General features: G+C 28.3%; 1 protein-coding gene across 1 annotated transcript in view; it reads left to right on the plus strand.

Annotated features, from left to right (window-relative positions):
• LOC121116962 (rhodopsin) overlaps window positions 1-24,786 on the plus strand; it is a 54,649-nt gene that overhangs the window by 13,461 nt on the left and 16,402 nt on the right. Inside the window, exons 2-3 of the mRNA XM_040711282.2 lie at window positions 19,952-20,111; window positions 22,745-22,937. Coding sequence (XP_040567216.1) covers window positions 19,952-20,111; window positions 22,745-22,937 — 353 coding nt within the window. The remainder of the gene's footprint in view (window positions 1-19,951; window positions 20,112-22,744; window positions 22,938-24,786) is intronic.

A 24,786-nucleotide genomic window follows, 5' to 3' on the forward strand; every position in this document is an offset into this window, starting at 1 on the left:
TAAAAATTCAAGTTACTGGAAGTTTAAAACAACTAAAATTTTAGATTTTTTAGTTGCTATCTAATTTTAAGCTATATATAAAATGATAAAAATATCAGAGATAATATAAAAACGATATTTTTTACGACACTGAGAAAATGTCCTTTTTATCAATTTGATGTAGAATGCCCCAGTTGAAAAGTTTAATAAAGCAAATAGTATCGACACAGTGTTTAAATAAATTATTCGAGAATCAACAGTTACTTAGAGACAGTTTTTAGTATTTTAACTTAGAATAACAAAATAAATTTTTAACTTTAACTAATAAGACTTAATCAAATTAAGATAAAATTAATATAATGCAGTTTCAAAAAATTAACAAGTTAAGTTAAAAGTTAATTTTGATAAATTAAAAATTAACAAGTTAAGTTAAAAGTTAATTTTGATAAATTAAAAATTAACAAGTTAAGTTAAAAGTTAATTTTGATAAATTAAAAATTAACAAGTTAAATTAAAAGTTAATTTTGATAAATTAAAAATTAACAAGTTAAGTTGAAGCTAAAATATCGCTGCTTAAATAATTAAAAAGTCATTTTAAAAGTTTATTAACTTATCTAAGTTAAGTTGCATTAACTTTGCCAACTCTTGGAGCAATACATTTGATTTCCAATATGTTTTAAGTTTTAGCTTAGGGAGATAAGAGTTTACCATAAATGGTGAGTGATCGGAGATGTAAGGTGGAAGAGTTCTGAATTCTGTGAGGAACTTGGCTAAGTTTGATGAGACACGAATATGATCTAGTCGGCTTCCCATTAGTTCGCCTGATTTATTTTTCTGGTAAGACGTCATTTACGGATGATTTCTTTTATCAAATAGACTTAAGTCTTTAAGGCATTTTTTTTCGGTATACTGGCAGTTAATAATATTTTCATATAATATATTCACCTATGACCATGACATCTCAAAATTTCAAGTCATCTTATTGTTAATGTATATAACTTTTTTTAAAACTTTCTATAAAATCAATCAGTAGTTAATTTATATTCCTGCTTAGATATAGAAAAACGAATCAAGGCGAAAAATACCCTTCTTTCCACTTTGTTGATGAAAGTATATGTTATTTCAAGAACTTTCTTAATTTTTTCAAACTCTATCAGGTTTTATTTACCTATTAATAAATGGTTAATATTTACCTGTTAAAGAAAAGTTTATCCAAACATTGATGTAAAAAAATTCAATATGATTTTTTTTTAAATGATTTAATAATATGGTAAGTTACACATCATGGTCCAATATATCTAATAATTTTTTATATTGATGTACTTCATATACCTAGACATATTTGTGTTATTTTTGAGCTTTTTGTAAAAACAACATAACAAACATGTTATTAAGATGTGTTCATAATATATCTTCATTGGAACATCAAAAACATATGTTTCTATGGATTTAAAAATTGATTTAGAATGTCAATTTTTTTAAATATTGCAACCCCACAGAAGTAAAACCATAAAAAAAAACAGTTAGTGTGAAACAGCTGTTTTGAATGTTTTTCCTCTTATATGGGTAAAATTAAAAATGAACCGTAGATAAGCTGATTTTCTTATTATTTGGCACTCTTTCATATAAAATCTTCTATATTTTGTGTGATGAAGAAGAAAGAAATAAACATCCGTGATTCCAACTCCGTCTAATAAAACAAAAATAATGAATCCAGTTGGACGAAATTAAGTCATTCATTCCGTGAATACCTGTAATATCTTAGTTATGGTTAAATCTGATTTATCAGCTCTAGGTTTTTGTGTAATTTTTTATGCTGTAAACAAATATCAACCTTTAATTTGTTTGATTCAACAATTTCAGACACTTTCCGAATAATATAAATTCCCAATTATTTGTTTCATGTCATAAGGCAGAGATTATTTGCCAAAAAAAAAGACAAAAATGCAGAAGCAAAATTAAATACTTATCTCAAAATTCCAATTTAGCTTTAAAAGAGTAAAGTTGTTCTAACAAAACCAAATGGAGAATATATTTATACTCAAAAATTAAAAGCTGTTGAATTTTAAGTGCATATTATTAGACCCAAGAATAATAAATTTTGTATTAGAAAAAATGTCGCATTCAAATTTAAAAAAACTATTGAAAAATGTGTGTGAACTAGTTAACAATATATTTTTATATCCAAAGTTGAAATATTAACGTTGAGACGTAATCTGGATGTGTCTCATGATTAGGAAGGTACGAAGATGTGTAACTTACCCTATATAGAGTTGTTGTTAAAAAAAAAGATTTGTCAATGTTTAGGTTTTTAATATCAGATAAATTTACTTTGAACACTTTATGGTACTCCTTCTCCAGTCACAATTGATATAAATCGTAATGATTTTTACTCTCTATACGTCCTTAAAACACGAATTTTCATGTAATACCTATTAAGCTAACGTATTTGTAGCTTTTTTTTGAGGAATTATACCTAGACAACACTATGATCTCACGTACAATGTCAAAATCAGTTACAAAAAAGATCTGCTCCTGATACTAGACTTTCCCCATAGAAAAGAGAAAACCAAATAAAGTACAGAGGAATTGATATTTGCAATCATGGAAATATTCAAATAATTTCACTAAACACAAGAGCCGGAAGAAACATAAACATCCGACATGTATTTAATTAAAAGACTTGAAAAAACTTAATCCTACTACCATTTTTTTACAAGACGTAAGAACTAAAGTGTCCTCGACCTGTAAAAGTTCTTGTGGGTTCTATCTTTCTCATGATTTTGATTAATTTTTACTAGGCTTGACTCTTCTAGAAACATTCTATCACTGGTTTCTAAGAAACTGGCGTGCTTTCTTTTTCCAATTAGTATTCATTCAAGAGTCAATGGTACATAGTTGAAGTTAATAACAATGGCTTAAGGTTTTCCTTAATTAAGGCTTATTGACCAAATATAAGATCTCATGCTTTCTACCAATCTATGTTATACTATGTTAAGTGTGATTCCTTTCCATGTATCCTTATAGGTGACATGAATGGGATATAGTTAAAAGATTTAAACATAATAGCTTACACATCATACTTAACCTTGTAGGGGAACTCAGTCTTATTGATAGTATTAAAGTTTAAGTTCTGGTGACATCTTTTCTTGGAGAAATTCAAATTGGACATTTGCTTTAGTTTCTCCAAGCATTTAAGAAAAAAAAATGTTCCTTTTATGATCACCAGATCATCCTAGTGGAACTTTGATCAAGTCCTTTAAATCGACAGTATAGACTAACCAAGTTGGTTATAGAACAAGAAGACTTTATAAGATCCCTTAAACACAGGCTGGATTTGCTTTTTGAAGCCCTTCAACCAACCAACGGGTTGGATATACGTCCAACCGTATAAATATTAAAATTACTGCTGATATGTTTAGTAAGGCAAAAAAGAAAAGAAAAAGAAGAATCGATACTGTTCGATGAAAGTGTTGAAGATATCATAGAGAAGGGTAAATTATTTCATGGTTGTTATTGGGTTTTTTTTTTGTAGTTCATCGATTAAATATGTACAATATATCAGTATAAGTATTACTGTGTGTACAAAAATATTGATATTCTGTTAAAGCCCCAGTTCAATTTAGCTAAAATTCAATGTTTATATTGTAGAACTAAGTATCATGTTCAAATATTTTACCGAATTTACACTATATAATACTCAAAAATTGAATGTAAGATGCAATCTCAGCACCATACATATATCTTAAATGTTTCGTATAATACAGTTTTTGCTTAATCATAACTAGATTATAGTATCAAAAATTAACAAATTAGTTTTGAAACTTAAGTAGGTTTATTTTTGATACCATCAATCTACGAAGAGATGTGCTATACAAGCATCGTTTGGATTTATGTTCACTATATTTTATTAAAAATAAATTTAGAATGTTTGTTGAAACTTTTTTGTAATAAAAAAAAATTATAGTCAAATTTGCTAATTTGCATTGGTTAAAACAGGTGAGATCAGTTTTTATATGAGCAGTCTGCTAAGTGAGGTACTGTTAAACTGTTTTTCTAATATTAAATAAATAATCATAATAGCCAAAGAAAAATAATTGAATACTTAATGCGTAAGTCATTGCATGTATATCAGTACTTCAGACGTCTCAAAAGTCGATTGATTAATATGTTATGGAACATATTTATCATACTATAAATAACAGTGAGCAACACAAATTTTAAAATTGTATATAAGCCTAGGATTAAATGTATCTTTCAGCTCAAAATACAAAACTGATTTTAATTTTTCTCTTCCTCCTCTGGCTTCTGATATAATTGTGTTTATAATAATTTGTGATGTATATCTTTCATAGTCATTTTTTTTTCACTCCCAAGACTATGACCAAATTAAAAGTAAATTCATGCTCATTTAAAAGTTTTTTCAAGGATCTTTAAAATGTTTTTACTGCATTCTTTTAAAGGCTGAAAATTTATAAGAAAATACACTTTTTGAATAACTTTATCATTTATTCACAATTCATAGTCATATAACATATCATAGTTTATAGTAAAGAAAAATATCCTATTACTTAATTAATTAGTACCTATTCAAAGAACGAACCATATTAAGATTTTTTAATAGTTTTTAGATATCTTTAAGTAAACTTATATTAAAAAAATAAAAAGCAGACTATATTTTTTATGATTTCAAAAGAATACTAAAGGAATCGTTGGATAGAAATATGAGGAAAACTACACTTTCAAAGTAGCTACAATATCAGTTTTTGTGCAGGTTTCCTTTGTCATATTTATAAGTATTTTTTTTAATTTAAATTAAATTTAAATATTTTAAGGATTAAATTGATTGTTAGATCGTAAAAGGGTTAATAATTCATTGTAGTTTCCATTTGTCACATTCTAAATTATACAAAGTATTCTACATTAAATAATCAATATGAATCCCATTTTTAACAATATTTGAAGTAAAAAATTTTGCTGGGCTAATAATTTTATAGATTAAATACTACCTGGGTCAACTTGATGTAAAAGGAATCCAACAGTCTATAAAAAATATATCTTACCTTGGTTACATATAATCTTATGGATAATTATACCAATTTGTATTTAATCAGGGTGATGACTGGCATGAATTAGTATATATACAACATTGCAACATCGTTTATTCCTTTCAACCCCATGATGTATCCAAAAATATTTTTGTTGAGTGCTGATTTTGAGGTCCTTAGGATCATTTTTATATCAATAAAATATTATAACTGATCTCATTTTCTAAAAAAATTATCGAACACTATCTCAAATAAATTATCGAAAAAATTTACAGGTATTATTTTCACTAGCAATTTTTATCGTTTAGTATACATAAAGGTACATCCAAGCCATACATAGAACAAAAGTTTTATCTATCTATCTTTTCTTGCACAATACAAAATGTTTACTATAAAGTTTCAGAATTTTTTGAAGGTATAAATGTTAGTTTGTCCAACACTATGTTAATAAATTCATTCATTTCAGTAATTATTTTGAAAAATAAATGTTTATAATAGTTTAATCAAGTTAGTAGAGCTGTTATTGCTTTATTTCAGCAGTTTTAGTCTGTTTTAAATGTTTCCAAAATAACGTTATGATACATGTAGGTTTCAATACGAATTCTAAATGATAGTTTTTGTTGTCAGAATTTCTTCATAAATTCAGTATCTAAATCATTTTCCAAATTGACATTATCTTTTTTGTTTCCAGTATCAAAAACAGTACACATTTGGTGACTTATAAGAGCTTAATTAATTTTAAAATATATTTTATTGATTTTGTTTTCCCATCAAGTATATTTAATTTAACTAAATTTATTTTAAAATCATCAGTACAAATGTCAATATAATCCATTTTAAAGATTGGTAAAAAAAAACCACTCATTTTACACCCGGAAGAACACAAAAGTCCCAAATAGATCAATTATGAATAATTTTTAATGTATACATTTATTACTAATCAATATTTTAAATATAGAAACTTTTAGCGCAGTCACTTTTGATTTTTCTTTCACTAATAAGTTAATGCTCGAATCAAATAAAAAAGTAGGTAAAAATTACATCTTACACTTTGTATTGATTTATGTGCAATGGTGGTTAATCATTGAAGAGGGATAATTAACAATGACATCAATGCGTAAGATACAAAAAAAATTATTGCCTCTAATAAAAATGTTCTATAAAAAAGATCATCTAAGGAGAGGAGGAAAGTGACTTTATTGAGATTTTGAAATTGGACAGTGAAAATAAAAAGGCTAAGAGCACTGATATATGACAAACAGATATAGAAATACCAAAACACAATTTATTTTAATTGAACATGTACAATAAGACTATATAATAAATATCAAATCAATAATGACATCTAAATGTCAAATTAAATTGTTTTTATCTATTTTCTAAAAGTATACATCCTAAATAGTAATGAAGCGGTAGGAGATAAAGGTTACATACTTTATGTATGGATCTAATAATTAAATACCTGCAATATTATGCTTGTAATATCATTCTGTAAGGTAGATTAATTTAACAATGCCTAATAAATATTTTTGCTTAATTTAGGCCCACTAACCTAAAAGCAAGCTAGGATAAATAGTTATTTATTAAATGTGTATGATAACGTTTGCATTTCTCGACTAATCAATTATCTTCCATTTTTTTATCCAACTATTGTGATTTATCCGTCGGCATTGCACATACAGAGGGCGTTCCATGATAGTTATCTTCCTACTATTTGTCACTAAATTCTGGGCCTGTCCATTGTCTTTGAAAGTGGAGAGGCCAATCCGTGTATTTTTTTTTGCTGGCTTATGTTACTTGACTTACCGTTCTCATTCTGCTGGCTCTCTCCTCTTTTTACATCCTATTCAGAGTGCTCGGGGGAAATTTCTTTCAATTTCCAATTTTTATGGGTTAATTCAATTTTGAGAATGATAAAGGGGAACGGAGAATCTGCTTATTTTTAGATGTAATAGAGAAGATCTTTATATTTATAAACTAAAAATAATAAGGAGTGAAATATATTTTTTTACTAAGAAGAATCTAAGATAATAAACCAGAATTAAAATTTAACCTTAATATTACTAATTTTAAAAGATTTACTCTCTTCCTATTAAACCAATACTTGTTGGGTCACATGTTCATTTTTTATAAATCCAAATATGGACACCATACTACTTTGATAATTTTAAATTTAAAATGGAAGCCCCCTGAACCCAGAGTAAAATTTAGTATCTACATCCGAGTAATTCCTTCGTTTCTCCGTGGTAGATACGGAGTTGGATTTGAGTTTATTTTCTTTTTTCCACGTTATAACAACTCCTTTTCCAAAATATTATTCAAAGGTCAGGGTGATTATGTCATTTTTCTGTTTCTTTTTTTCTTTCTGTGATGCCATATTATACAACTCTACTTATGCATGTACTCTCTATATTTGAACCCGATTTACAATATTAATAAGACTATTTATTTGATCTTTTATATTTCTGTAATTCCTAATTACTCTACTGTATGAATGCCTAGTTTTTTTATCTGTGTTTCTTACAAAATAAATACATTTTTGAAGTAATGTTCGAGTACCACATCATTTTTGATCAAGACTATTCAAGAATTGATCAAAATTGAGATTTACAATTTCAAAAAACTAAACATTATTTTTTTTAATGTTTATCAATCTTTCATATGAACGTATTGGATAATATATTTTCATAAATTCGCACAATGTGTATAATAATATTGTATCATTCAATATTTTGAAAAATCAATATTGAAGATATGGTTATGATTCATATTAATTTTTAAGACATTGTAGTGACGAATTATAAAAAAAAAATGACAACACAAAAAGCGGAAAAGTGATTAAGTGGAAATAATTACCTAATTCTTGTAAGTGGATTATATAAGTAAGTTATTATGAATCGCTATTTATCGACACCTTATAAAATATTATATGCATGAGTTTACATAACTACGTATTTTGTTTTTTTATTTTTAAACTCTAAATAAATCCAAGTGTAAAGGGAGATTTTTAAAATCTGCATCAGTTATCCTGTAATACAGGTAACTGATTCAGAGTTCTAACTCATTTTGACCCTTGATTATAGCCAATTCAAGATAAATTTCTGAGATAATAGAAAAAAGTAGAATAGGGACTAATAATATCTTTAGTGTTTCATTTTCTAAATCCAGGGATAAAAGAAAAGTGCCACCTTAGAGATATTACAAATATTCAACTGTCATGACAAATAAATATTAAAATCATATTATCTTTCTAATTACAAAATTATTATTGCCAAGAATTCGATTCAATATTTTGTTGGACGTTAAAGAACAACTCCATCGTCATCATCAAAATCCCAAAAGAGACAGCTCAAATTCTTTAAATGAATCCAAATTTTGATTAAAAATTAAATAAAAATTGTAACAAGTTTAAAATAAAAACTGATGTTAATTTCATAGCATGTTTTCCTTAATATAAGTTATAATTTAAAGACATTTCCATGTATATAAATATCAAGCGTATATTTTATGTAGTTTAATTTTTTTTAATTTGTTTTAATCTGAGATGCATTGGACCTACAATTTCAATTTTACATTTAACATTAAAAAACATTAATTTTCATTGTATAATTGTTTTATATAATTTAAATTCATTTTTCACCAATAAAGAAGGAGAAAAAATATATATTTATTTAAAGGCTATCATGTAGCGTTTGTAGTTTTTGGGATCCAAACTTTAGTAAAATTTCATTTCAACAGTATAAGAAAAACTGTATTGACAAAATTATTTGAAGCTTTAATCAAAGAATATAACAAATCAAGTCTTGATGCTTCTAATTTTATTTTAGATATGAATAGGATGCATGTCTCCAGCAATGTTTCACTCCACATTGATAGCCATCTAAATCTTGTCAAATTTATGAAACTTTATACTTGCAATGCCATTCTTTGTCGCTAGATTATCACAAAATAATTTGAGTCATTATGTAAAGTTGTTGATTGATTGCTACTCTGTATGGTATTGTTAGGTTGCTCTAATTTAATAAACTCGAAAGATGTGAAGAAGTCAAAAGGCTTAAATACATTTTTGGCTCAGATTTATGTGGCAAGAGACTAAAGGTTTTCATTATCGATGGCACAGCTTATTGTATAAAATCAGTTGAAAACCTTAATCAAAATTTCAAAATGATATTGAAGGTCACTTGTCTCGCTCATGACTGAAGCAGAATAGCAACGCTCTCTCCAACTTACTTCGAAAATACTAAGATAGTAAAATTTTTGTTGCTTAATTCTGGTGATCGAAAACGATAGATTACTACACCGTGTACCTCAATTCAGTCTTTCTGTTATGCGTAAAAAAGTGATACAAACATTAAATCAACAGCAATAACGTTATCTATTCAAGAATACCTTTTTTATAGTGAAGCTTGTATGCACAACTTAAATATTTAATAATGAATGAGGCCGCTACAATTTTGTCAAGGTTATCATCAAGGAAACCTACATTCTAAAATCAATATAAGAAATCAAATATTAATATATATATTTTTAATATTATACACGTATCTACTTATATTTGTGAATTTCATTAATTATCTTGCATATTGATTTAGTCCTCTTCATATTCCATATATAATTATTCATTCTAAATACAGTCAAAAACTGTATCGTTCGTGTAGTAAATATAAATAAAAAAAGAGTAAAGATCTGTTAGATCCAATATCCAGAACTGTATTTGAGTACACCTTTTCAATGTTCAGACAAAGTTCGAGTCATCAAGCTCCAGGTGTATGGGAAAATAAGTAATGTTCATATCTACCTGTATTCTTGACTAAGCCAGAAATATATTAAACTTAAATGTGTACTGATGAATGAGGCCTCTACAATTTTCTTTGAGTTTATCATCAATAAAACCTACATCAAATAATCAATATAAGAAACCCACGTGTTAAGATATAATACTATACTTGTATCTACCTATATTTATAATTCTCATAAGTTATTTTTCATCTTCATAGATCATCTTCATACTCCATAAATAATTATTAATTACTAATTTTAAATAGTAAATACTAAATAAAATTAAAGAAAAGAGTAAAGATCCATTATTCAGAGCTGTATTTGAGTCCATCTTTTCAGCGTTTAGGTTAAGTCTGAGTCATCATGCTGGGTGTCTTTCTGGTCCCGAGTCATCATTTGGCAGGTTTTTTTTGGTTCCCAGTTCAAGTCCTCTACCTGTAATCTTGTCCAAGGCAAGATATATTTTCCCACAAGTTCAGCCTTAATCTTTTACAACACTAGTATGCTTTGGTATTCCATAGGTTTTCTGATGGCGTAGTAAGGATAAAAAAGATTAAAATAATTATGCGGTCATCAATATTCAGTGCTCTTTGAAATAATTTTCTTAAAGTGGTTTAAGTGTTATTATTTCGATTTTTTTTTGTGACAGTGTGTGCATAAGAACTCATTGCATCTTTGTTGGATCTTGAGGGTTGCATCCTATTATCTTATTATTAAATAAGAAGGTAATTATGATCCCTAAGATCTATTGCATCACATCATACGTCTTCAAAAAAAAAAAAGATGAGGGAAGAAGTTCTTATAATTTGATCTATATTCAAAAGAATCACGCTAAGAATGTCAGGGCGCCCGCCTCATAGACCATCTGAAGGGGAGACTCCTCCCATCAAGAGCTGTGAGGAAAGGAAATAATTTGAAGGCGCATGAAGAAAAGATTATTGACTGGGAAGGAAGATATAAATGGGAGGTATTTGTTGTTTTACTTGAAGATGATGCAGATAAACAATTCGTCTAGAAAGATTAAAACACATTGATGTTTATGATATGGCTATGCTCCTTGGATTCAAAGAGCACGAAATTACAGGAGCCAATCTGAAATTTGGGATAAATCAAGCCGGATTTTGTACAAAGTTTCATATTGATGTAAGAGGAAGGCTTGAAGACCTTAAGAAAATGCACTCATGTAGAGTTAAAAATATGGAGGGGACCCTTGTTTATGTAAATATCAAATTAAAAGGAATTGCCAAAATTGATGTTATTAAAAAAAGAAATGTCATCATCACAATAGTTAACACCTTCAAAAGAGTTGATGAAGTTAGAGCAGTTGAATGGTTAAAAAAACCTGGAGAAGTAGTTTAACATTACCCAAAGAAGAATCCAGCCGTTGAAGAGGCTGAGTGCAAATTCAAAGAATACAAAGATGTATGTAGGGACAGTGATTACGTTGTAGAAATTATTACTGACCCTGTCACACTACCACAGATAGTTCCATTGCAGGGATGCCTCATTAAGTTGAAATTTAAAGGACCTAAATTGCAGTGTCAAAACTGTTTTGGCCTTGGATATACAAAACATGTCTGTAGCAACGCCAGGTTAAATGTTCCAGAGTACGCTAATGCGCTAAAACATGCTATTGCAAGAAGCAAGGCAAATGACTCCCTGTTAAGTTCACCACCTATTCCCGATGAAGAAGTTCCTCAAGAGGAGAATATTTCTGAAGCAACAGTTGGATTAGAATCAAGAGAAGAATCATCATGTCTCGAAAAAGTAGTACAAACGTATATTGAAAACTCTAATAATGTCCCAGAAATGACATGTGAGGAAGATATTAGTGCAGAAACCAAGGAAGGCCCTAAAAAAGGATCTACTTGTGAAGAAAACTGTCCTTTACTTTAGGAAAATAATGTTGTTCCCTCTGAGGTACCGTAAATGATATGCGAGGAGGATAATAGTGGAGAAACTAAAGAGGACCCTAAAAAAGGATCAACTGTTGAAGAAAATCGTCCTTTACTTAATAAAAATAACATTGTTCTCTCAGAGGTAATGGTAGAGAATATTGCCTCAATTAACTCCGCCTCAGCGAATACAATTGAAGAAATTATAGCACCTTCGGGTGTTCAAAAGGAAGACAGAATACAAAATTCAAAGAAATATAATATGGGCTCATCAACCATTGCATGCAAGCCAAAAAAAAACACAACTAAATCCTTACCTCATTTTACTTTCTACGACAAGGTCTGGTTCGGTTTCAAAAAGATCTTCTTCAACTTCTGGTCTCTCTCCACAGAAAGAACAAACTCCAAATAAGCTTCTAAAAAATTAATTTTACCTTATTTTTATAAATAAAAAATAATAAAAATAATGTATTTTAAGAAGCAAACCAAAATCGATGATTTCTTCAAGCCACCTATTTCTAGGGATCAAAATATTAATATGGGAATCGGTAAAATACTGTCACTGAATACGGGGGGGGGGAATGGCATAAAATATTTATTTCAACAGTAAGTGGTGGTTTCTATTTAGTCAACGCTTATGGACCGAATATTAAATGCTATACCTTCTTTCAGGCAATCATTAACGTCTGCAAAAATGACTTGTATCCTCTCCTGATAATTGGTGATCTTAATGTAGATCCAGATAAATCAAATTTTCGATACCCTAATCTTCAAATATTGACCAAACTTATGATGGAAATTGACGTTTGTGATATCATTGGATTTTTTAACCGAAAGGATAGTGTGTCTTGGAGAAGTGGGAAGAAGCCCTCACGGATCGATTTAGCTCTTGCTTCTTCTTCTATCTGGTCAAAAATAACTAATGCACTCTATCGCCCTCATCCTGGATCTGATCATAAAATGATTGAAATTGATATTCAACAATATCATTCAAGGAAACGTTTTAAGACCCCAAGGTGGTTAGTGTTGGATAAAATTTTTATCAAAGAACTAAAGTCAAATTTGACTCATGGTTTTAATTTTACTTTTAATGCAATGAAAATGGCTAATTTGTTGACCTTTACTGTTAAATTCACAACAATACGATTTATTAGAAGAAAAAGGAAGAGAGCAGTATAATTTGAAAAGGATCTTGAAGATGTTTTGAATAACGGATCTCTCTTTTTACGCTCAATTACAGCAGATACTGCCAATTTATATCGTACTTCGGAGATTGTTGAAATGGAGTTTAAGGGAAAAATTGTTTCAGAAACAAACGCTTCTAAAAGATTAAAAAAATTGTTCCCGAAAGGCCGATCAACTACCTTAATCAAGAAAATCATTGACGAGGGCCAAACTATCACTGACACTCAGGAAATTTTGAAACTCTTTCATAAGCGCTTCCAAAAGCTTGTTGGGGGTGAAAGTGATAATTTTCCTCGTTCTAAGTTAGGAAAACATTCAATCTTCACAAAAAATGTTATATCAAATGACATAACAAAGCATTTTAAGGATGGAAAAGCTTCTGGTCCAGATGACATTGGTTGGAAGATGAGGTTGTTCCCTATTTTGTTGAACTGGGGAAGTCTATGGAAATTCGGGGGAAGCTTACAAAATCCATAACAAGAGGCCGGATAGTTATGATCCCAAAAAAGGGGGTGGCTACCGATATCAACAATTGGAGACCAATCACGATACCCAATGACAGCTATCACATTCTTTCGGATGTTCTTGCTAGTAAAATAGAACCCATTTTGAACTCCAAACTTGGGAAAGAACAAAAAGGCTTCCTAAAGAGAAGGATTATTTCAGACATTTTCAGAAATGTACAGTCTGCTGTTGAAATTATACGTAAAAAGGGAGTCTTTGGTTTAATTATAGCTGTGGATTTTAGCAAAGCATTTGATTCTGTCCTACACAGTCATATTTTGAAAGCAGTTAAAAGACTTCTTTCAAAAGACTTCTTTAATCACATTAGAGATCTTCTATTTAATGGCACATGAACTATTTTGATGGGAGAGGGAGAAAGCGACCCAATTACCTTAAGAAAAAGTGGCCGTCAAGGTTGTCCTTCAGCCCCCCCTAATATTCGTTGCTGTATTAAAAGAGCTTGGAGATTCCATTATAAAGAAATTTAAGGGGTTGGGAGTGGATTTTGGGACTCTGTCTTTTTTTAAATTCCGAATTCTTCTAATCTGGCGTGAAATACACAGGGGATTTGATACGCTACTACCCAAATGGTTCGAAAGACAATAATATGTTTTTTCACCGTCTAATACGCATCCACAGACGGTTTAAAAAGTTTTGTTCATCTAATGCTTAAATATTGTTCTTTTTGTCTCCATCCTACTTTTTTTTAGTTGTATGATTTTTAGTTATTTTTATTCATTTGTTTTCTACCAGATTATTTTACTAATTTTATTAATGATTTTTATGAAATGCGATAAACGACTACGGAGTGTTTCAATTATCTTTTGACTCAACCGTGCTAATTAATTGTTGTATTGACTTTAGTTTAGGGTTTAATTATAAACTAAACTGTTTATTTATATATGTAACTTGTCTAAAACTTCTTCTTTAATTTTTCACCGAGATATTTCGTTTCTCTTTCATTTAGTATATAATAGTACTATTTCTAATATGTGGTTACAAAATTTCTAAATAATGGTCCCCTATCTAATCCTATCACTTTGAAAAATCTCAACTCATAAATTTGAAAGTTTTCTACTAGAATAAAAAATATAGCATATAAAATTATTTTTGTATGTAATCATTGTCCATTTGCTTTGGATTCTTTTTAAAGATACTAATGAGATATGATTAGAGTTGTAAATATTATCAAAGAAGACAAGTTTGTTACTTTTTGGTAATTTTAATCTCAGCAGTGTTTTCAATTCTAAATCTATTTTCATGATTACTTATTCATTATTATTATAAAACGTACGAATAAGTGTACTATTCGATCCAATACTAATTTCAGTTTCACTTTTGTACATTATTCTTTATTGATCAAACTACACGTTACTATTGATTACAATAGATACTTATTAAATAGTAATACAATAAACAATAACAGAACAATAATAAATGATGAATGGGTTAATGTGCATATAGAAGTCATCCTCTCTGAATTAAACACTTCACCCCTCATATAAATTTAGCTTAAGATTGTAAATTGATATAGGTTTGTGTTGCCATTTTTTAGAATTATCATTTTTTTTCTTAATTTACATAAAACTTGTAAAGGCCTGAATAGAAAGGTTCAAAACATTTTTTTATAGATGTGGTCAAAATATAGACCTAGTCACATTTTAACAGACTACTGAGTTTAGGATCATTCTTCGACTCCTTTTTTAAAAAATTGTGATATATACCTTTGTCTTCACATTTTTAACATTTTTAAAATTACTCCTGGAGACCGGATCTTTTGCCTTATAACAAAATTTGAAGAAGATAAGATGTTGCCATATTTGAGAGTTGTATGTAAGTTTAATAATATTTTTGGAAGAACATCCTTCATTTTTGACCTGATTTAAGGATCTTACAACGTATAGCCCTCCTTTAAGTAAGTTACTCTCTCTCCATTCATTCATTACTTTGTAGATAATACGTAGTGTTTTGATGTAATTGATGCTGAAGTTTTGCCTCAGTCTTTCCCACAATATTGACGCAAATTGTCCTCCACGATCAGTTGTAATTACCAATCGCTCTCTAATTGTTACAAAATTATTCCAGTGCTGGCAGAGAAAATTTGGAATACTTCCAGCCATTTTGTACACCTTTCTATTACTGTAGGGGTCATTGTATTGCCAATAACATTTACAAATGGTACAATTAAATATAGAATTAGATGATAATTTTTTTTGTTGGGTGATTTGATTTTACAAAAAGGTAATTTTATTCCATAATTGGATATTTTTAGATTTTTTACAAATTTCACAATTGTTGAATAAATTTTTAATATCTACAGACATTTTATGCCAATAATATTACCCTCGAATCTCTTTATTAGTATTTTTTTTCCGCTGTGTGATTGGAGAATTTTCTGAACTAATACTTTTGGAACTATTGGCCTAGCCGCCTTAGCTCGAATATCAAACCAAATATTTTGACCGTCTACCTCAACTTGCATGGCAAGATGAATGTCATCTGTCATGTTATGTTTAGTTTATTCAACCTCCCATTCTCTCCAGTCAATGAAATCTAACTTCAGCATATTCATTCTTGACAAAAAATCGGCAATAACATTATTTTGCCTGAAATAGGTTAGAATATGATGTTTTTTCACTTAATTCTTGAAAATAATAATACTTTGTGGGGAATTAGTTTTTTTTTTACTGTCAAAACATAAATAAAGGCTTTTTGATTAGTGAAGCACATAGTTCGCCTTCAATGGTATGACTAAAATGTCTAAACACGTCTATAGTCGTCAATAACTCCCTCCCGAATTCAGAGTATTTCTTACAGAAATTGTCTTCTGACATTCCTCTAATAGACCACCAATTCCAAAGTCCATGAATGGAGACCATTCTACTTTATCGTTGTTCCCATTCCCTTTAATAGTTTTATTAAAGTAATTAACAATTTATAAAATTAATAAGTTACTAACTCATTAGAGAATAAAAAAACAATTTTGATTGTTTTCAAAATATTTTATTATTTTATAAGCTTGAGGAGGGGGGAATATAAATAAATTAAAAGGAAATACTTTTTTAATTTTTTTTTCTCCTGTCCCCGATACAATTATGATTTTCAATTCATAATCCAATATAGTGTTATCATTAAGTAAGTTGTATTATTTTGGCGTGTAACGACACCAAAATGGATAGTTTTGTAAACAACGCTTATGTAATATTGAATATATTTTTGTATATTGTATATTCGAAATAGTACAATTGATTTTGTTAACCTTTCTTTATATTGTTAATACAATTTCTGATAATAGAATAAAGCTTTTTTGAGGGGTTTCCCCTCCTTTACAATATATTTTATCAGGTGTCTTTCTTTATTAAGAATCAATTATTCATCATTCGATTAAGCTTTTTAGATATTTATGTAGAACAAAAACCAAAACTTGTATTATTAACATCTATAAATATATCTATGAATGATTAGTCAATATTTACATTTATCATAGAAATAATTGGAAATTTTGATAATCTAACAACAAATCCATTTTTTTTATCACATCAAGAACCTATTAAGTAGATTTCAAGTAATTTTTTTAGAATTGAGTAGAAACGGTAACGGAACTTTATTCTCAAGAACATTTTGAGGCTATCACACTTATTATAAAGAACCTTGAAAAGTGCAGAAAAATGCAATAAAGCTACTAAGGAATACAACTATTCGTAAAGGTGGAAGCACTACTAAGAGGAATAAAAAGTGCAGGATCCCCAAATAGACTGCTATAGAAAAGAAAGCTATTCTATACGATCATCACCAGCTGTCGGGACTTAAAGACGAGAGTCTTAATAAAATCATTACGTGTTTTATAAGCGGAAAATCCCCGAATTCAAACAAATTTTTAACAACAGCTTACCTCCACATTACAAAGAATTGCAATTCAAATAAACTTTTAAAGAAGCTTTTACAAATTTAGAACTGAATTGTGTCCTTTTTTATGCCTTGTGCCGGCTTGAGAGATAAAGAGGGAGATTTGTATAGTAGAACTATACAAATGCGGGTTATTAAACGTGCAAGGATACAATGATCTTATTTGCTTTTACAAGTTTTTATATCCCTAGATATTGAATGAAAATGGACATTGGATGAGTGGAATACTTTTTCTAGTTTTAACACGAACTATGATTTATTTAGTTAAAAAAGCTACAATCATTATTCTTTTATTATTGAAAAGAGAAAAAATAAAATAATCACAAGTGTGTGTGCTCATGAAAGACAGAGAGTAACACAGTTGAGGATAAGTTTAAGATGGACTCCAAAAATAATTGAAGATATACATTGGAATAATTACTGACTATGTCCTTGCTAGAAACGGAGTGGGATTTCTGTTTATTTTCATTCATAACATCTAGCAGTAAACATTATGAAAACGTAATCATACGTAAGTTGTTATTATAACAAATATTCTTTAAATTGCCAACATTACCAAATTAATTTTTGGGTTTTTTTAGCGTACCGACAGCTTATATTTTTTACAACTCTATGAATCCAAGTTATAACTTGGAAGAGCAAATTTTATCGTCTCACTCTTAAAGATGCTCACATTTTCATTGAAATACTAAGGAGTAATAAGGCAAGGAATATTCTATATATACTAGACCAACTCTCAATATTTACCCATTTTAACACACAAAATATTGAAGTCCAGGAAACGAGTTTATAAAATTATTAATTGAAACCCGAAAAACATGTTTTAGTCAACGTATCCGCTCTCAGAATTGATACTGAGCTCCAAGCGGGTGTATAAACTATTACAAACACTCTGGATGCACACGGAGCTCGTTCTTACAAGGGGAATTTTCAATACAATGCCCACTTTTCTAACAAAAGTAACACGATAAAAAACAGCATTGTCAATAGAAAATCAAAATTTAACTCAATATTGCAGAATGTACAAAATTATTTACATTTCAAATAATATCGTATTAAACAGATGAGACAATTTTCTTTTCTTCAGATTTTCTTACATAATCTTGTTATTACTACGCGTATTTAAGTCTTTATGGACAGTAAATATATTTAGAAATAGGAATTTTGTCTTTATTGGGTTGAGTTTTAAATACCACACATGTAATATTTCTTTTTCAGCCTATTAGGATAGTTTTCAGAAATTTGAAATTTTATCCAAAATATGGATGGATATTTTTTTTATTTCTGTTATTTTAATGATGTTCATAAATTATCTGAATAGTAACTATCTAGAATATTCAAGAAAATTTACATTGTATTCTTTAGTCAGCTTTCAATTTTAAAAACATACATAGGCTTCTCATTAATGTTATACAAGTTGATTGGATTAACTTTAATGAACTGTTGTTGAGCTGTGAACAATTTCCCATCTTTCAATTATTTTTTTTTCTATATAATTAGAAAAAGTTGTCTCACTTTCAATTAAATTTGAGCCTTATTTTTATTAACTTGACTGATTTCTTAGAAAAGGTGTAGGCCAGGTTTGTGTTATTTTATCCTTTTTTCCTAATTACTTTGATCAGAAGGATATTGCGTAGTGACATACATCCAAAAGTCTAATTTCTATATTCCGATGAGTTAACAGATAAACAAGGAGAACATTTTTAGTGCTGATCGAGACAAGATATTTGATATAGTAAAATAATTGTTTAAAAAATTATTTGTTTAAAAAAAAATTCAGGAATTATAAATATCTTAATAGTAGTAAGAGTCAAAGGACAGCTCGACTTTCATATATTACATAAACAATAAGGGTGGATTAACACATCCGTAGTGACAAGAATATTATTACTCCCATCTTTTTGTTTTTAACTACATATGCAGAAGAAGAAGAGGCAAGAAAACAGTTTTTCTTTTCTTTCGTTGAAAGGTGCAACATTCTCACATTTTACACCTATCTCAATTAATTACATTTTATTATTAAATAATTATTCTATTTGTACTTTTAACCTTTCAACAAATTTTAGAGCTTAGAAATGTGTGAGCCTTAAATGTTTTATGATAAATTTGATGACAATACTAATGTCTTTTTATGTAAAGAAGTTGCTTTATATTATCAATAAATAATTCATTCATTCCATAATTTGAGTAAAGTTAGATGTAAGTTCCTTTCTTTACCGTAAGATCTACACATATATCATGAGTGTACTATACAGGTATATAAAGTGGATGAAATAAGTATTTGATCTCTTGCCGATTATGTAAGTTAATTTTCTCGTTATTGAGCCATTCTTTTGTAGTGCTCGTTGTATTTTTTGGGTCATTGTTGAGCTGGAGAACCAATTTTACAACCTATTTTTGGTACCCTGCCTTAACAACTTCACGAAACAATGTGGACTGTTCTTTCTTTGTCAGTAAGTAAACTTACAAAGTTCAAAAAGATAAGTTCTTTGAAATAATTGGCAAGGTTGTTCACACATACTAAATGTATTAAACTACCTTCAGCATATTATCAGAATAATAATTTAAATTACCAACTCTATTTTATATCTATCTTGAATAAATAACATAATTTTTAGCTTTTATATACAACTATTATTTTCTTTATTTTTACAGCTACAAACCCCTTTCAACTTTGTGTTAATGAATTTAATATATGCTGAGTTTTTATCAGCAGCATATGGAATTCCAGTTGACTTCGCTGCGTCCTTTGCATATGGTTGGAAATTCGGAAAAGTTTTTTGTATTATTACTGGATTTATCCTAACCACGACAGGTCAGTAATCATTATTTCTATAGATATGATACATTAAATTTTATTGAATGACAATTGGAAAATTAAATTAGCAATTTTTTTTTTAATTTAAAGAAATCTTTTAATCTTTTCTGTCATTTTTTTCTACCCTCCATTACTTTTTTTATGTGTAATCCACCCAAAAACCATAAATACCATTATGGTAACTTGTGTTAATCATATTTTACTAAATTTTATATATAAATTCTAAGGTCGTTATATGCTTCCTGTATCCAAATTTTTAATAATGGGAAGATATACTTTCCAAGTAATGAACAAGTTCCGAAATTTATTTTGTAGGTTTCAATAAATAAAAATTACGAGATTCAACAAAGAACTAAATAAGAATGATCATGAAAGGGGTTAGAAGATGTTTTATTCTGTATAGAATATCCCTTGTTTCATAATAATTTATTAATCAAGAAATAATCTGTTCTTAACAGTCTACCAAATATAATATTCTCTACCAAAAAATACTTTTTTACATTACGACCCAACAAACTATAACTTATTATAATAAAAGTATATTATATTTGTTCATTAATATTAATTTAGTAAGACAACTGCTGGGGGCAAATAAATTTTTATTGTTCAAATTTCCATTTTAGTTAGGGGTAATTAAACTCTCAAGGAAAGTAATCTTGATAGGATTTGAAGGAAAGTAACGAAAAAATAGAATATATATCATGATAGAATAGTTTTGATTCAACATTTTTTTTAAATACTGTGCAGTATTTTTAGTTGAGTAAAATTTATAATAGTTGGTAAACAAGCAATAATCGTCTATTAATGTTTAGATAAAATATACTATGATTTGGAAGATGAATAAATTTCCTCTGAATATACTTTTTTGTAACACATAATTTTAAAAAACTATTTTTTTTTAAAACCATATGGCTTTCTACTGTAAACATTTAGTAAAGTAAGTTTGCCCGGAACATTTAAACTTTACGTTCTTTATGTTTTGTATTATCTGAAATAGTCTTTTTTTATTCATCAAATTCATTTTTTCAAAAATGCTTTGTATGACTGCACAGCCTTGAAGGCTAAAAAAATTGTTATCAATCCCATCTATTGAACCTTAAAAGCCAACATGAAAATTTTCAGCAAAATTCATTCGTTGTTTTGTTCTTGATTCTCGGACAAACACACACAATCACATACAAACACAAAGACATTTGCATTTAATATATAGATAAAATTTTTACAAAGTTTTAATAAAAATTGTTTTTTTCTGACTTTTTCTATAGTTCTACTTATTACTTTTTCCAATTTGTTAACAATGCAAACTTTTGCTTAATAAGAAGAAAAAAATAATTTTTTTAAAGTAAACATTCTTAGGTGGGGGTTTTCGCTGTATAGAGTCCCCATTCTAGTTGTACATTTTAATTACATTAAATAAAAAAAATATTGGAGGGCAGTGTAGACTGTTTAAAGTTTTGGACTCTGAGTAGAATTGATGAAGGCATCGAAGTAATTCCTACCTATATCATTGCCTTATCTAGAGGAGGGGTTTGTGTTTATATCCTTCGCCTCTTAGCTTGAAGCTAGTTTAATGAATCGTCATAACAGCTAAGCTGTTCTTTTCCCAAAGATTTTTCAAATTTTCAGGGTGATAACATTAAGTTTTAATTTCTTTTTTGTTTTAGCAAATCGGAAGGTCATATTTTTTTAACTATGCCAATATAGTAGAAACATTGAATGGTATTAATTGTATTCAAAACCGTTGTTAATCCTTGAAACGCCTATACTATTGATCGGCTTAATTTATGTCGTTCATTCAAAGTCATTTCCTCCATAAAACCTCGTTTTGTTCGATTAACAGTGGTGACAAATTTGATCAACTATGGCATTTGCTAGTCGCATGACTACGATATGTTTACACATTTCGTTAGATATGTCTGAAATGCTTTGAAATATATATATTTTTTTTTGTAAATACATAATATTAAGAAGTTAATAGTTTTTGTTTTAGGAGCTTTTGAATTGCATTTGATCGCACGTCTAATAAATACTTTAAAAAAGTGTTTACTAGTTAAATTTACACCTAGTATCATTATGTTTCTCTTTGCTTCCTGATTACACATAATTGATTAATTAACGAAGAATAGCTCATAGGAACACAAATATTTTCTAAATTACCAACACACACTTTTATATATATACTTACCAGAATTACATCAATGTATCAACTAATCCGAGAGAATATTTATTTAAAAGCTGCATTTTTTGCATGACTTCATTTTTTTTGTTTCATGAAATAAATAATACACATTCGTATAATTCATAAAAGTAGTTACAATTGAAGTAGCTTATTTATGACAAAAAGTAGACATGTAAATCATATATTTTCAAACAATTTACAATAATATTTTTAGATACTCGTTTCCCAACATATGAATTATTTGAGGTACGAGATGGATCAATTAAGACCAAACTGGGAAAATTTTTGATACTAAATATTAATATTTATATAAAACTTTTATAATAAATATAAGTATGATCATTGTAAAATATCATATAGTGCTGAATATTAGTGAAAATATATTTTTATGCATTGTAAGCCTAAAGGCTCAATTTATGATGGTTCTGATTCATTTTCCCCTTATTCATAGGCATGGTTTGCATTTTTACTCTCACATACCTCACCGTTCATCGTTATTTTTGTGTTTTTCATCCGTTTTTTGTCTCATATGTGGAATCAAAATACATAATAATATCATCAACTATATGGATACTGTCTTTATCAATATCAATTCCACCATTATTTGGATGGTCCACTTACGCTCCAGAATCTTCAGGAATGTCGTATGTTATTTTATCATTAGTATATAAGGGCAAACCAGGGGTAATTGCAAAATAGTTTTTTCTCAAACATCAAAAAACTACATCAACGAAGTTTACACTATAATTGTGCATATGTTATAATGCAGATTAATATGGAATAATCAATAATTATTTGTCTACCTTTCTTGGAAATATTAAAAAAAAACTGATTTTCATTGAAAAGAGTAATTTTTTAGAGAAACAGTGTTTTTGGAATAACCCTGTCTGGTGTTCATTGTTTTCTTAGTAATTTTTATGATACGAGCTGTTGATTATTTTGGTATCTATTGATATTATTTTATTAAAATTTATATCTTACTCATATAGGAGAAATTTGAGATTCTATTACACTCAATACAAATGAATTATATCTTAACAAGTTCTACAAACATTCTCGTCTATATTTATTATCAATTTTTTTTACGCTTCAAAGCAAAAATATTATATTTTTGCTCAATCACAGGTCCAACTATTATAACATACGGTAAATATTGTGCATAATTAGATTACCTAAAAAATGAAGTTCTGACCGAAGTATTTCTGGCCACCACAGAACCCCGACTTGAATCCCCTTGAATAAAGCCTCTGATGGCAAATTGAAGGCAATGCCTGTAGATAAGGAGTATTTAGTCCCTAAATCAATCAATTGAGAAAGAATGGCGATCAATGTGGAAGCAATACATTAATACATAAAGTTTTCTAATGAGTTATTAACAAGTTCCAATTTTCAAAAGATATCTATAGTTGAAATTACAGTCGCTAGGTTTAATTAATTGTCAACGTCATTATGTTCCAAGACTTTCTGACAGCCCGGTAACTATATACAATAATATCTTTACAACTTAGAATAGAAAGGCTCACATAATCTCTCTTCTATGAATGTTAGTAAAAGATACAAACACAATAATAACAAAACAGTTCAAAACCTAAAAAAAGTCAAAATAATCAAACTCATTGAACAAAATAAACGAATATTGCATAAGTGTTATTACCTATTAACTAATATATTTATGGTCCAAAATTTATCATATTTTATCCAATAAATCCTTAAAAAATCGTTTTATTTTTATACATTTCTAATTATTTTCTTCAATATAACAGCTTATAATACAATCTAATTGTTATGGGGGAAATTTAAGTATATTCAGTGAATTAATTATTTTTGTGGACATACAACTTCCTCACGAGAGTTATATTCAAAATTAGTGATTATCAATTAAGTAAAACAATTCATTCGCAATTCACTAAGTTTTGAAATAGTAATGACAATCACATTTTTCAATTAAATTCTATTGAAGTAAAAAAATAACTTATATTTTCTCTCTCACATAATGGTTCCTATGAAATATAACATATGAATATAATAACAAAATTAACTTGTATACATGTATCAAGAACAGAGGTTCACATTATCTTTGAGAATACAGGATTGTCTTTAACTTTTTTTAATGAAAAGATATTCAAAAGTAATAATGAAGTCAGGAGAGAGGCTTGAAGTTCTTAGAACATTCATTGTCTATTAACTTTCGAAATTAAAGCAGGAATTTTTTAACTTTAAAGATATAAAAAAAGTACTATTTGTCTGAAAATACAAATTAAATTATTTAAATCATTTTACTTTTTTTTTCTATAAAATCATCATCAATAAAAGTTACAAATAATTTTATGAAAGTCCACAATTAACACAAATTACAATTAAATATTTTTCAACCTTTTGAGTTAACTTCTTCATTCAGTGCCATTCTTGAGGGGTTTTCTTCAGGTTTAAAGAGTCCTAGATTAAACCTAATGGTGTTAAATGATGTTAAAGTAATTTTGAATAAGAATAGAG

This window comes from Lepeophtheirus salmonis, chromosome 4, assembly GCF_016086655.4.
Source record: "Lepeophtheirus salmonis chromosome 4, UVic_Lsal_1.4, whole genome shotgun sequence".
NCBI classification, from domain to species: domain Eukaryota; kingdom Metazoa; phylum Arthropoda; class Copepoda; order Siphonostomatoida; family Caligidae; genus Lepeophtheirus; species Lepeophtheirus salmonis.